The sequence below is a fragment of the Rhamphochromis longiceps genome, linkage group LG6 (assembly GCF_057381845.1).
Source record: "Rhamphochromis longiceps isolate RC_006_pf linkage group LG6, R_longiceps_female_GT1.1, whole genome shotgun sequence".
NCBI lineage: Eukaryota > Metazoa > Chordata > Actinopteri > Cichliformes > Cichlidae > Rhamphochromis > Rhamphochromis longiceps.
Genome location: NC_140562.1, coordinates 37,609,203 through 37,624,363, shown reverse-complemented (window position 1 = coordinate 37,624,363; position 15,161 = coordinate 37,609,203). Strand labels below are relative to the sequence as shown.

General features: G+C 39.4%; 3 protein-coding genes across 3 annotated transcripts; 2 read left to right on the top strand and 1 right to left on the bottom strand.

Annotated features, from left to right (window-relative positions):
- The first annotated feature begins 201 nt into the window (after nt 1-201).
- zp3c (zona pellucida glycoprotein 3c) lies at nt 202-2,749 on the top strand. The gene is made up of 8 exons (XM_085410583.1): nt 202-775; nt 848-954; nt 1,065-1,168; nt 1,672-1,855; nt 1,933-2,056; nt 2,132-2,220; nt 2,305-2,378; nt 2,583-2,749. The coding sequence occupies exons 1-8, from the start codon at nt 224-226 to the stop codon at nt 2,747-2,749; spliced, it is 1,401 nt and encodes a 466-aa protein (XP_085266709.1). The 5' UTR covers nt 202-223.
- On the bottom strand, nt 1,481-5,152 carry LOC146668626 (inositol 1,4,5-trisphosphate receptor-interacting protein). Its single transcript, XM_085410582.1, has 2 exons — nt 5,080-5,152; nt 1,481-4,802 (listed from the first exon to the last, which is right to left on the bottom strand). The coding sequence occupies exon 2, from the start codon at nt 4,788-4,790 to the stop codon at nt 2,901-2,903; it is 1,890 nt and encodes a 629-aa protein (XP_085266708.1). The 5' UTR covers nt 4,791-4,802; nt 5,080-5,152; the 3' UTR covers nt 1,481-2,900.
- Nucleotides 5,153-6,766: 1,614 nt separating this feature from the next.
- calhm1b (calcium homeostasis modulator 1b) lies at nt 6,767-13,184 on the top strand. Its single transcript, XM_085408709.1, has 2 exons — nt 6,767-7,312; nt 12,675-13,184. The coding sequence occupies exons 1-2, from the start codon at nt 6,767-6,769 to the stop codon at nt 13,182-13,184; spliced, it is 1,056 nt and encodes a 351-aa protein (XP_085264835.1).
- Nucleotides 13,185-15,161: the final 1,977 nt, after the last annotated feature.

The following is a 15,161-nucleotide window of genomic DNA, read 5'->3' as shown; positions in this document are numbered from 1 at the left end:
TCAAAAAGGATTAGGAAGAAGCATAATTTAACACCACCCACTTTCCACTAAAAAAAGCTGATTATTGCTGGCCACCACTCATTGGTTGGCACTGATTGTCATTTCTAGCAGGTGTGTGAATTCTTTCTGAACTGAAGAATACAAAAGCTGGCTGAAACACTGCTTTATTAGTTGAAGGACCAGCAGTGTGAGGCAGCCACTGGAATTTAAAATTGTAATAGTAATGGGGCTGATGCAGGCTGGGTTTTTATTTCTGCTGTTTTGGTCTGCCTGTTTTCAGTTTATAGATAAAGCTGAGTATGGTGTGTTTGGGCAAGATCCTGAATTAGACCAGGAAAAAATGGAGACAGTGGCAGATGAAGATGAAACGGAAGATTCTGCACCTCAACTCAAGAGGAGTGCATCACATGGAGATCTTTCAACACCTGAAGCAATGAAGTTACCCAAGTATCTCAATGTCCCAGCCTCCTATGACCAAAAGCAGCTTTTCAAGCCAGAAAGAGGAGTCAGGCCCCTTCCTGAATGGGCCAGGAAAATATTGCTTGCTAGTGCTCCTGCTGCTCCTGTAACTGGAGGAGCAGAAATGGGCAGAGACAATGTGGTTGAAATTTTGTGCCATGTGGATAAAATGTACGTAAGAATCAGGAAAAGGGTCTTCAAATCCAGAGATGCATACAAATATTTGAAACTAGGTACATGCCCCGTTAACCAAGAAAATGAGCACTATTACTACTTTCTCTACTCTTTTGTAACTGGCTGTGGATTCAAGAAAGAGGTTGGTGAATGTCCTAATGTATTTGTTTCATATTTTACTGTGACAAACCAAATGGAAATGTTTATGTTCCAGAGTCATGCAGATTACTTGTCCATCAGCAATGTTCTCCGCTTCAGACAAACCACTCCAGTTTTAAGGGAAATGCCATTTGAAATTCCTCTGCAGTGTCGGTTTCCCAGGTAAGACTTTTTTTTTTTTGTAAAAAAAAAAAAAGATTGAAAGCCTTTCAATCAGCCAAGTGTCCTTAATTTTAAAATTGTCTCCAATTAATTCATTTTAACTATTGCAGGTTCTTTCACTCATACAAAGTTGGCTTCCACCCCAAACTGCGAGGAGGAACAGTTTTCAGAGCACTGAAACAAAAAAGAATGTTCAGCCTCACCCTTGTAGATGGTAAACATTCTAGACTAAATTTCATTGCTGTCCAAAATTTGAATTCTTCAAATGGTAGGCCTTAAGTATGTTTTAAAGTAAAGACTTTCAAATATGGCTGGTAACACTAAATATTAAACTCCCAAAGTCTTCTATCAAAGTGGAAAGTAGCATCCAAACCTTTTTAATTCTAGGTATGAATGAGGAAATAGAAATTTGACAAACCTTTCTGTGCAAGGACTTTTTTTAAAGTTTTTTTTATAGAAAGTACACCACAGACAAGCTTAAGTTCAAGCAAATGTTTATTTCATATACCATAACAGCTGCCTGTCTTTTATTTTGGCATGCAAATGTACACTATGGAGCTACAACAGCATCCATACTGGTGAAAGCTTAGGGAAGGATAAAATGTTCCACAAACATTTTTCAGAACTCATCACAATGCACTCAGTTAGCCAAACATATGCAGCAGCCTGATTTATTTTTGCCTTTTATTGTGCTTTGCCACTTTCACCCTACTAAAGCGTCTGGAAATAATGTCACTGGGACCAAAATCTACACCTTGGGACAGTCGATGTACTTTGAGGCCAGTGTACTTTACACCACAGCAAGCTCTAGAAATAAAAGGCTCTACATCAACAAGTGCTTCATGACCCCTTCCAGCAACCCAGACTCAAATCCTAAATATACAGTCGTTGACAACAATGGGTAATAATTTTACAGTATCATAATTAAAACTGGGGTGACTTGCTGCGAGTGGATAAACCTGTGATCTCCAATTCTAGCTGTATGATTGATGGCAAGGTGATGCTACAGTCAAAGTTCCTTACTGGTAGCTCGAAGATGGTGCAGAGATTGACTGTGGGAGCTGTCATCTTCAAGGACTCTGCTTCCATGATCTCATCACAGGTAGCCTCAATAGGTTGTATAGAAATGGATGCCATGAAATGCATTATGTAAACACTAAATGCAATGTCTCTTTAGGAACAGTACTTGCACTGTGAGATCTTTATGGGGTCACCTACTCCAACTCGTAATTCGAAGGCTTGTAACTATGATCCAGTGACTGGAAGGTGAGTTGGCTAAACTGAAATTCTACGAGGTGTTACTTTTGTGCTTGCTATCATCAAATCTTTTGACCCCGCTTTGTGTTTTAGCTGGAAAGAGCTCTACGGGTATGACACTGTGTGCGCTTGTTGTGAATCAACTTGCTCGCCACCACAGCAAAGGGGTAATTTTTAAATTTACATGAGATGCAATAGCTTTTCACTCAGCTAAGCTTAGCTCATTGCAAGTTGAATGAAGTCTTTTTGATGCAAACTGACAACCAGACAGTCTTGCAGAACACTGAAGGCATGAAAGTGGTCTCACATGTGAGCAAATAAAATTTTAAACTTTTTTTTTTTTTTTTTTTTTTTTTCCCCCCCTCCACCAGCTTCTAGGAAGATAATCTCAAGTCACTCTTGGATGGTTGACTTGACCAGTGAAGATGAACATGTAAAGTCTGAGCCCAAGATGAAGTCCCGTGATGCTGGCATGTTCAACTTGGATGACTCAGATACAGAAAAACATAAGGACTTCCTAAACAATTGGGACCAATAATTTAATGTTTAAATGATCAGAATTGTTTTAAAAATAGCGGCTTTATTTCTTGAACTCTGCACAGTATGCCATTTATGAATGTACAACAACTTGTTTACTGTCAACGGTTCAATTGAAAATTAAAACTCTAAATTGCACTGTCGTCAAATGTTCAGTTTGCTCTTTCAGTATATTTTGCGTAATCATCAACCATCATGTATGCGTTTCTAAGCATCTCCTGGAAATGCATCATAGCGTTCCTGTACATGCAGTTATGTACCACAAGAGGATAGAAGAGATTCACTGGCTTTGCTCTGATTAATTCAGCAGGAAGTTCAATAGCCTCAGTTAAAGAACTGCCAATGAGAATGTGTTTCAGTACCTTTTTCTCAAGGCTTCTTTCTATAAAGGATAGCAAGTCTCGTAACCTCGAATCAACACAGTTTGCGTTCCAGTGTCTTGGGTCTGTGGTGAGAAGCAGATGCATTAGGGCCGTTTTGAAATGAAAATCTTTCAGCGCACTACTTCCTGTCATTGCAGTCTGCCTCTTGTGAAGGAAACGTGCAATTTCAAGTGCTTGAATATGACAAGCATTTTCAGGCAGGCGTTTCGAGAGATGTTCTAGGAGATGGTCTTCATAGCTGGTTAAGGATAGTCTCCAGAAAGTATCTGCATCACTTGAGGACCAAGGTGTGATGAAAAAATAAGCATCATCATTAAATGTAACCACGGGATTCATACTAAAGGTGATCTTCTTGCCTGACTTGAACCTGATCACTAGAGCACCAGGAGCATCAATATAGTGAATATTGAGCTCAAACTCATACTTGTGTGAAATCAGTCTCCATGCTTGTTTTATAGTGCTCTGAAACCATCTGGAGACCAGTGATTTTGACAAGAAAGGAGTGTTCTTTGAGCACAGAAAACCATCACAAACCTCAGTAATTTCTGTCCTTACGTTCTCATTGTGGTCAGAATGCAGCAGGCAAACCATATCCTCATCTGCATCAGAGGTCTGACAGGGGCAATCTTGGGTTTTCTTATTTTCCAAAAGTTTTATTTGACCGCACACTGGCATATTTGAAAAATCCCTCCCTTTGTGGTTACAGAGCTGAATGTGAAAACTAAATGGCTTAGGTGGGGTCAAAGGGACAATGATATTACAGGCACTGAGCATCTGAAAGTCCTCAATCACCATACTGCCATTTTTACCACATATGGTCCTCATAGCATCTAGTAGGTCATTTGCAAATCCTTCCAGAAACTCATCCTTCCTCCACTTCTTTTGAGATGATTCTTGAACGTATTTAGCATAAAAATCGTTAAGTGTGCCGATGTCTGGTAGCTGCACTTCATCAGCAGCGCACGTCACAGGGGAGGCTGCTATTTGTGTCATTTGGGAATTCCTATTCAGGTATTTCCAACAGAAACGGATCATGGAAATCACTGAGAATGTGTTCCAAATGTACCAGAGGTAATCTCTTTCCCATTCTGCAATTGATTTCTCTGAGGTTTCATTTTCTGATGTCTTGACATTTTTAAAAGGTGTGTCTTGTCCTTTGGAACTAGATATTTCCTTCTCAGGTCTTGCATGCTGCCCCTGTGGTTTGCCAGGGTCTCCAAAAGAGCTGTCAGTATGGATATCTTTTCCCTTTAGCTCATTAGCATCTTGTGATGTCTTTAAAGCAGCCTCTGGTTCAGCATTATCATTTTTAGGCACACTTGGATCTGATTTAGCTGTGGATCGGCCCCGTAGTAATTCATGATTGCTGCCATGTCCTTCTGACTCTAAAAGTTTGTCTTTTTCAGTGACGTTTTGATCAGACTTCTGTTCATCATGAAAGTTTCTGTCATGTTCAGTCTCATTTTTGTCTGTGTGTATTTTCTCACTGACAGGTGGCATTTCCTGGTCGAGTTTCTCTTCCTCTCTCAGCAGCTTCTCTTCATGCCTTTGCATGTCCTTGTTGACAATACCGTCCCATTCCTCAACTCCAGGGTCATCCTTTGGACACATTAGGAGACCGAGACCCACCACAAACACTCTCAGCAGAGTTTCTTGCATCGTCAGTATTGTCTATGAGTGAATTAAATGGCAGCATTCAGTCAATTATAAAAATGCATGTGATTAATTAGTGATTAATAAAACAAAACACGACTGAATCTAAAACCTTGCAATTATCCATTAAAATAATTCAAAAACAATGTTCCTGCTAGCAAATTTTACAGTGATGCAAGAAAACAGAGAACGAAGCAACTTCCTCTCTTTACTTATTTCTTTCTGTTGTTACTTTATATGCTAAATACTAGATTACTTTTTGCACATGACATTAAAAGAGAAGAAGAATACGCACCAGAAAGTATGTTTATCTCAATAATGCAACGCACTGAATAGGTATACAGACGGAACTAAGAGATCAACCTTGCACAGCCGCAGGTTCTGTGATCTCTTCCTATTTTAGATGTAGGTTGCCTTCTGTGACTTATTTCCTGCACACCCTGCCCATGTGCTCTGCTGTGACATTTTCCTGTGCAATAGACAGAAGAAAAGATAGCACAGACTTCCTGTAAATTCAACTGCAATTTCAAAATGTCAGAATTGAGCAATTACTTTGAATCGGTTAGACAGTTTTTACCAGTAAGCAGTATGAGGTTGTTTAGATCATTTCATAGTATACTATGAAATGAACGCATTTAGCCACCTACCTTTGTTCAAATAAAAACAATGGTGTTTTATATGCATGAATAGCAGAGAGTGCCTCTGTCTTTTATCTTCTTGTGGGTTTCTAACTGGTTTGTCAAGCTCTATTACAGTCAGTGGGTCCAGGTGCTCTAAAAGAGTTATGTGAAATAAAGTAATCAATATGTGATAACATTAGTAGTTATATTTTAAAAGTGAAGCCTTCGATTTGATTCTTCTGGTTTTGATTACGCAAGTGAGAACAGGCTGAACCCTCACCTCTTAGACAATTACATTTTCCAGCCAAAGCCACAGATATTTGAATGGGTTGAAAGTGTTTTTGCATGTCTTCGTTGTTACGACTACACATTAACACAACTACACCCTCGAAGTTCGGGTTTCTCGAATAAACCTCACCACACACTGCATGCATATTAGCAAATAAAGGCATTCCCAGAAACGATGGAAACTATATGTTCCCTTTAACAGGTGTACTTTTGAGAATGTTGGGTGAATCAGAATTTGTTTTGGCATCACACTAAAGACAGGTGCCTATGAAGGGAGGGGCATGATGACAGATGATGCTGCTCGCTTTGGACAGAGAGTTCGAGAAGCACCTTTCAGTTGGTCAGGGGTATGATGATTGCTAAGTACAACAGCAAAACTTCTATTATGGACACTGTCCTTATATGGTTTTTTTAAACCTTTGATCTATTCATTGACTCTTGTTTAAAGAGGTAAGTGTATTTTATGTATTTCTTGTATTTATTCCTCTATATTAAACCGATAGCCCAGTCCACATTAAAGCTGTTTTAAAGTAGAAGTCATAGTTTACAGAGATTATAATATCACTATTTAACATGGTGCCTTTAATAAATTATGTTTTATGGCCTAATTAATGAATATGCAGTAAGTTCCAAATGCTTTAAAGATAAGTAATAATCACTTTTAATAAATTTTGACAGTCCAGTGTTGTGATATTTCTCTACCTACTAAGCCTCTAATTCAATAGAAAAAGGAATGCAGAACCAAAAGTCTATTTATCACTTACTTGACTGCTTAATAACACATATAGCATTTGGCCTGATGGTTTATTTTCCCTTAAAATTCAACATTCAAATAGTTGTTTCACAGTATGGCACTCCAAAAGTTGATCTTTGCCATCTTTTATAGATTTCTATATCACATGTAAAATATTTGCAATTATTTTTTAACCATTAATAAAGATTTTACTAGAACCTATAATCATTTCTCGTAAAAATCTGATTTTATGCCTTTTTTGCCTTATCTTAAACATGTTACTGTCCTTTTTTTAACAGGTTTAAGTATTTGTGAACTAAAGACCCGACACATTTCTCAAGATGGATAAGTTTCGTATGATGTTCCAGTTTCTCCAATCCAACCAGGAGTCTTTTATGAATGGAATCTGTGGTATCATGGCACTAGCTAGTGCTCAAATGTACTCAGCGTTTGAGTTCAGCTGTCCCTGTATGCCAGAGTATAACTACACCTATGGGATCGGACTGCTTCTTATTCCTCCCATATGGTTCTTTTTGTTAGGTTTTGTATTGAACAATAATGTGTCAGTGTTGGCAGAGGAGTGGAAAAGACCCACTGGGAAAAGAATCAAGGATCCAACAATCCTGCGCTACATGTTTTGCTCAATCACACAGAGATCTTTGATTGCCCCTGCAGTGTGGGTGTCTGTCACTCTCATGGATGGGAAGAGCTTCCTCTGCGCTTTCAGCATCAGCTTGGATATTGACAGGTTTGCGAATTCCAGTGTCATTCAAGGAATGTCAGAGACGGAGAAGTTAAAATTCCTGGCACGTATCCCTTGTAAAGACCTGTTTGAGGATAAGGAATTAAGAGAGGCAGCATCGAGATACATCAAGTGTATATCTCAGGTATCCCATTGTTTATTTGCAACCCTGTGTGAGTGGTTTCTAAGTATGACTTTCTGACAAAATCAAGCAAGGTGTGCAATTTCTCTCACCACATTTATGAAAAATATTAATAGTAGCTAAGCTGGTGGCTATATGCCATGATGGTTGTTTGATAAGCCACTTCGATAGCAAACAACAAACTTAACTTGTATAGCACTTTTCCAAACACATAGTTACAAAGTGTTTACCCGTTTGAAGAAAAAAAAAAGGCAGACACCACATGATCCAACATTCAGGCATTCATTCCAACATACACACTTCCATACAGGCAAATAGATGCAAACTATGGCCCAAATAATGGGAGAAAGATTAGGGAAAGCTACCCTCAATCAAGACTTTTTGGCAGTGGTTGAAAAGAAATCACTGAATCGGCTGAACTCGTAGGCTGACAACGGCTGTTCCAAGGTTATAAGCTAGATAGACTCTGGTTTTAATGTAAAGCACACGGAACAAATAGGAGACCTTCATCAAATGATTTGAGTGATAAGGTCTCACCAGCTTTGATATACAGTGCAACCATAAAGTATCCTTTACTTGTTCCACAATTTTTTATGGTACAGTCTTATTCCAAAATGGATTAAGTTTATTTTTCTCTTCAATATTCTACACACGATATCCCATAATGACAAAGTGGAAAATTGCTTCAAATGTTTAGCAAATTTATTTAAAAAAACAAAACAAAAAGCATAACATGCACATAAGCATTCGCAGCCTTTCCCATGTCACTCAAAATTCAGCTCAGGTGTATCCTATTTCCACTGATCCTTTGTTAGACGTTTCTACAAGTTGATTGAAGGCCACCTGTTGTAAATTCAGTTGATTGGACATGAATTGGAAAGGCACACACCTGTTAAGCCAATGAAGAGAAGCCACTGTGGGAGAAATATTGACTTCTCTTCATTGGCTCCCTGTTAAATCCGGAATGAAATTAAAAATCCTTCAACTCACATACAAGGTCTTGATTAATCAGGGCCAATCTCATCTTAAAGATCTCAGAGTACCAAACACCCCCAGTAAAGCACTTTGCTTTCAGACTGCTGGACTACTTTTGTTACGTAGTGTTTTTAAAAGTAGAATGGGAGCCGGAGAATTCAGCTTGGTTCTTCTGTGAAATCAGCTCCCAGTTTGGATTCAGGAGACAGACACCCTCTCTACTTTTAATATTAGGCTTAAAACTACTCTTTTATACAAAGCATATAGTTAGGGTTGGATCAGGTGACCCTGAATCCTCCCTTAGTTATGCTGCAATAGGCCGCGGTTACTGAAGTCATGATGCATTGAGTGTTATTTTATTGTAGGGTCTTTATCTTACAATATAAAAAATGCCTTGTGGTGACTCTCATTGTGATTTGGTGCTATATTAATACCCTCAGAGAGAGGATTCTGTCGAGGTCCAAATGGGCACACTAGATCCCATCATCCATACATTTAAGTAGTTTGGAACCACCAGGACTCTTTGTGGAGATGGCCGCATGGTCAATCTGAGCAATCAAGGTAGAAGGGCCTTAGTCATGGAGGTGACCGAGAACCCAATAGCCATTCCACAGAAATCCAGCCTTGCTCTTTCTCTCGACCCTGACGAGATTAAACAAATATGAAATAAATATTAACTCTTTGGCCTGAATGCCAAGCAATATGTCTGGCAGAAACTGGGCCAATACCATGCCTACGGTGAAGCAAAGGCTGTAAAATCTATGTACATTTTCTATTTTTATGTATTTATTCATTTTGATAAATTCGTAAGAATTTCAAGCTTTTTTTTACTTAGGAAAACTTATCATTAAGGGGTGGGCAGAATTTTGTGTTGAAAATAAATTTAACGAAATGTGGAAGAAGTAAAAAGCTATAAATACTTTCCTGATGCACTGCATAAGCAGGGGCCTGCTCATGTAGAGCTTTACGTGTTAATAATAGGACTTGCTATGAAGAACTGAGAGATACAAGTGAAAAGTGAGTTAAAATAATCAAGGCGAGAGAAAATTGAAGTGTCGACTAAAAGTTCCAGATAGTTAAGGTCTGACTTTTGAAATAGACTGGACTGGATGAGTTTAGACATTCTTAGAGATTAAGATATTAGACAGCTTAGAGATTCAAACTTTAGATGTTGTTCAAAGATGATACCAAAAGCTTCTTAGAAAATGATCTAATTACCGCCGATGTGGGGCCGATGTGCTGACTGACCTCCTTAGTGAAACTGTCAGGGCCAAATACAAGAATGTTACTTTTAGTAGAATTGAGAAAAAAAGATAACATTAAATATACAAGTGTGAAATAAACAGTGAAAACACTGCATTTAGAGGATACACCAATATATCTTCATCCAAAAAGCATATTAATAGCCAAAATGGGAAACATACACCGATCAACCGTAACATTATGACCAACTAATATTGTGTTGATTCCTCTTTTGCTGGCAAAAAAAAGTCCTGACCTGTGGATACATGGACTCCATTAGACCCCTGAAGTTCTGCTTTGGTATATGGCACCAAGATGTTAGCAACGGATCCTTTAAATCCTGTAAGATGAGAGGTGTGGCCTCCGTGGATCAGATATGTTTGTCTAACACAGGGGTCCCCAATCCCAGTCCAGGAGGGCCGGTGTCCCTGCAGGTTTTAGATCTCACAATGGGTCAACACACCTGAATCACATGATTAGTTCATTACCAGGCCTCTGGAGAATTTCAATACATGTTGAGAAGGTAATTTATCCATTAAAATCAGCTGTGATGGATCAAGGACACATCTAAAACCTGCAGGGACACCGGCCCTCGTGGACTGGGATTGGGGACCCCTGGTCTAACACATCCCACAGATGCTTGATTGGTCAACACCTCAAACTCTTTGTTGTCCTTCTCAATCTATCCCTGAACCATTTTTGCTTGTTAGTAGGGCTCATTATCCTGCTGAAAGAGGCCACAGACATCAGGGAATACTGTTCTCATGACAGGGTGTAAATGGTCTGCATCAATGCTTAGGTTGGTAATATCAAGGTAACACCCACGTGGATGGCAGGGCCCAAGGTTTCCCAGCAGAGCATTATCAAAGCATTACACTGCCTCTGCCAGCTATCCTTCTTCATAGTGAATCCTGGTGCCAAGTGTTCCCCAGGTAAGCAATTCACATGCACCTGACCATCCCAGTGATGTCAAAGAAAATGTGACTCATCACACCAGGCTAGCTTCTTCCACTGCTCTACGGTCCAGTTCTGATGCACACATTTTTGGTGGTTGACAGGGCTCAGCAATAATAATAATAATAATAATAATAATAATAATAATAATAATAATAATAATGTGAGGCACTGTGTTTTCTGACACCTTTCTGTCAGAACCAGCATTAAGTTTTTTGAGCTACAGCAGCTCATCTGTGGGATTGGCCCACATGGACCAGCCTCCCCACCCTAAACTCGTCAGTGAGCCTTGGTTGCCCGTGACCCTTGTTCACAACTCTTCTGTCCTTGAACTTTTAATAGATACTGACCACTGCAGACCAAGAACACCACACAGCTGCAATTTTGGAGATGCTCTGACCCAGTGGCCTACCCATTACAATTCGGCCCTTGTCAAACTTGCTCAAATACTAACACTTGCCCATTTTTCCTGCTTCTAAAACTCAGCTTTGAGAACACTAATATATCTCACCCACTAAAGGGTGAGATGATAAGGAGATAAATGTTATGTCTGATCGGTGTATGAGCCAATCATGTTGTTCCATTGACACAAGTGCACAATAGATGCTCCTGAAAGTTTTAACATATTATTTTTTCTCTGTCTACTGTAACCACAACATGAATTTTATTCTGTGCTCTAGAGCCATAATAAAGCAGCTTTAGTTGTTAGTGGGTTTTTTCAGGTTTGTCCCTATGATCATAAAGAAAATAACTTTTATGGCCTTCTCTCCATTCATTTAGCCGTTTAAAAATAAACCCCCACATACCTGCCTAAAGATTTTGCTAAGATGGGAGCAAAGCGGTGAGCTTTGCTTCTTGAAGGACTTTGGTGTCATCCTTGCTGATTTACACCAACGGTAAAAAAAAAGACATTTATCATTGTGAGTGGCCAATGTTTGTGCTGACTACATCTTCAAACACAGCAGAATGAAGAGCTGAAAGATTTCAAGCTGTTTTAAGGGATCTTTCGAGGCTCTTTTGAGGGAAGTCTGGCTCATGTGATCCAATTTTTAATTATGCAGATTTCTTTTGTTTCCCTGGCAGAAACAATGTGGATAAACAGGCCAAAACCAAAATAAATAGAACACAAAATGTCGGTATTGTCCAGCTGCTGGTATCAGTCAATAATTTCTCCATTAAAAAGTAATGGTAGCTGAATTCCACAGTCTTGGTATTGTTCGTGCTGACTCATTGTCACTCGAGTAGCTGAATAGAAAAGACGTATTGTTACTGTTATTAGTACCACCTGCAGTTTTTCTCCATGGCGAGTCAAAATGACTGACAACAAAATGACAACACTGCCCTTAGCTGACAATATTTAATTTAAAAAAAATAAATTGGTGAGTTTGTATTTGGCTGTTTCAAGTATTGTTCGGCTGAACAGATTTAGATTTGACTCTTAAGCTAACTAAATGAATAGCTAAATAAGGAACCAAAGATTCACCATCTTTCTAAACTGTAGAGAGTTGTCCTTTAAAAGGCATTTACGCAATCAAATTTAATTCACAAAAAAATAATAATAATATGAATAATCTAATTAAATAAAACCATCAAAAGAGTACCAATGTGGGCCCTCGTGACCTCAGTGTCTCTAAAATCCTGGCTTCAGCCCTGGCTGTCATTTCACTGAACTATTTTAACTTCAAAACAAGGAAAACTAATTTTAGTTTCTTCGCTTTATTCCTCAAAGACTGCTCTTAACTTAAATCTCCCTGCCAGACTATAATTCACTTTACAGTTTGAGCTCACTGAAGCTTTCCTGCTGGCTTATTAGAGCAATAGATAAGCCTTGAAATTTATTATTCATGGAACTGGGACCTCTTCCACTTCTTCCAAAAACACCCACACTGTTATTTAGGTCTTTGATCAGCTGAAGGGCAATTATACAGGCTTAAAAGTAAGATATCTCTAAAAAGTCAGTTGATATACAGATTCTGTTAATGAGCTATGACGCTGTCAAGAAGCTGCTAAATATGCCTTCTTCACCACATCTGATTTTCAGTAGCTGCACAAGCACAGATAAATCAGAAGGAGTGAAGATTAGCAGGATGTCTATGTGTGATCCTTCTAACATCTATAGTTTGTTTATAGTGCATCATTAGAGAGCTCAAAATAGTGGTCATTTTGCTGGATTTATCATTTCTGCATTTCACAGGCATGCGGATGGATGGTTTTGCTCATGATGACCTTCACTGCCTTCCTGATCCGAGCTATTCGGCCATGCTTCACCCAGGCCGCCTTCCTCAAAACCAAATACTGGTCCCATTATATTGACATTGAACGCAAGATGTTCGATGAAACCTGTAAGGAGCACGCCAAGAGCTTTGCCAAGGTTTGCATCCAGCAATACTTTGAGAACATCAGCGGAGAGATGAGAAGCTTCCACCGCCATCACAGCAAACACGACAGCGACAACGAAGATGAAGACACGTGGAAGAGTGATGAGGAAAAGCTGTTGGGTATCAGAGCCCAGGATGATATGAACAAAGTTTTGTGGAACTGGCACACCTGTAAGCCACCTCTGGCTCTGAGAAAAGAACATGAAGATGGTGAAAAAAAGGGGGAAATGAATGGAAACATTAACGGGGAAATAAATGGGTTTGTAAAGAGCCACACTCACGATGTGGAGAAAAAAGAGTGGGCGGTGTATTACAGTAAGGTCTAAAGAGTTCAAAGAGAAACTATTTTTTTCCAGAGTATTTTATTTGCGAAAGATAGAATATATATTATTGCATTCTGCACTGCAGTTTAAGCTTTATTTAAACGCACACTATTTTAACTGACTGGTTGACTGATGGTATAATCTATATGTATGTAGCTATGTATAATAGATTTTAAGAAAACAAAAACTGTCGACATATTTCTGGTTCACATACAGTTCAGTTTACAGAGAACATGTCTGGCACTGGGTGTAATCCAGAGTCTGTTGTTTTCATTTCTGTGTTTTATCTGTTTGTCATGAATTATTGTCGAAAACACGCTCTCATCGTTCCCCAAGGGACTGAGCTTGGCGGAAATCTGAAGTCTGTAAATTCTAGGCTGCTAATAAGTGCTCCTTTATCAGGCTGATAGTAAAGCATTATTAGAGCACACTGGAGAGTTCTCATTGATAACACTAATGAATGTTTGTATTGCTCTCAAGTGCAAGGCCACCATAAATATCCCCAGAGCAGAACTAAACAGAAATGAAAACATCGCTTAGAAGAGCTCCGTTTACGTCAAGCACCCACTGTGTCTCGTGCAACCTATATCTTAAAAAAACGATGAAAAGTTGATCTTGTTAGCGATAAAGGACACTTATTTCTGTATGCACAGAGATTTTTCTGAAACGGCTTCTTGCCTTTTCTGCTGTGGCCTGTAGATGAATAATGGCAGCTAACTGAGGCTGCTGCGCACCTGAGATTACTACGTGGATTGTCTCTGAATATAACGCTACAGAAATACTGCATTTGCAATAAAGCAAACCTAAGATTTATGCAAAAACTAAAGGTTGCCGCAGTCAAAACAATTTACATGTCACTGCGAAAACAAGGTCTACATTTGCATCTTCTTTATTTGCTTGCTCAGCCCCAATTCTGTCACTCACTCCCTGGTAAACCCTATTTTACAATCACCGAGCAAACACTTTGCTTCTGTTCTATTTGAAAAGGCTTTTAAATATTTATTTCAGAAAAATGTAATTAAAGCTGAATATGTAACCTTTTTGATATACCTATATAAAGATGGGTAATAAAAAGCGTCTTATTACAGTGTTTGGCTATCATATGCCTCTAAGACAGCATCAGTGGAGCGTCCAATGCTGCTGGAAAGCTGGGGTAACTTTCTTTCAAAATATATTGTTGTCCTGATGGCGGTGGTAGAAATGGTATCTACAACACTGGTCCAACATCTCCAAAATGGTTTAATTGCATTGTGATCCGGTAACTATGATTTTCACATAGGGTAAGGGTTAGGGTTAGTGACCCCTCGTGCTCTGTGCGGGTACTGTCATCCCTGAAGAGCCCATTCTCTTAGAACAACAGAAATTTCCATAATTTCAGAAAATCTGTCAAATGGAATGACCTTTCTCCCTAAAGGGATAAGCAGGTCAACGCAAGAGCAGCAAAATGCTCCAAACAGCCTAACAGAGCTGCTGGACTCCCTCACTATAGAGGTGAAGAGTTCACGTTTTTCCTTTAATTTGTCTCCTGTCCACGTCATCAGCAAGCTGTCAACACAATGGTGTTTTTCCCATATTTCACAAGAGGGCGTCCTGTTACCAAAAGCATCACCTTTCACATGCCTACAGTGGCAACACAACCTTTGGCTACAACACATCGGGTCAGTCAAACTTGTAAGAACCCAACAATGCACGCACTGTGTTAAAGAGAGTATTTAGGCTCGTGCTTCTGTGCAGCCAATCCAGCTGTTCCCCCGTACTCAGGAGTAATGCCATTTCTAGAGCATGGTGGAGGAAGGAGGAGAGGAGGGGTAAATGAAAATGGCATGTATCCTATTGAACTCTCTCCCTCCCTCTTTCCCTGCCCTTAGGGATTAGAGGAGCAGCACTCCCCTTGACCGCTTCGCAGCTTGCCCAGTAGCCCAGCAGCTGTTCTCTCCCTCAGCGAATTGGCAGCCAGGGCTCCTGGTGTGGGGGTGGCAT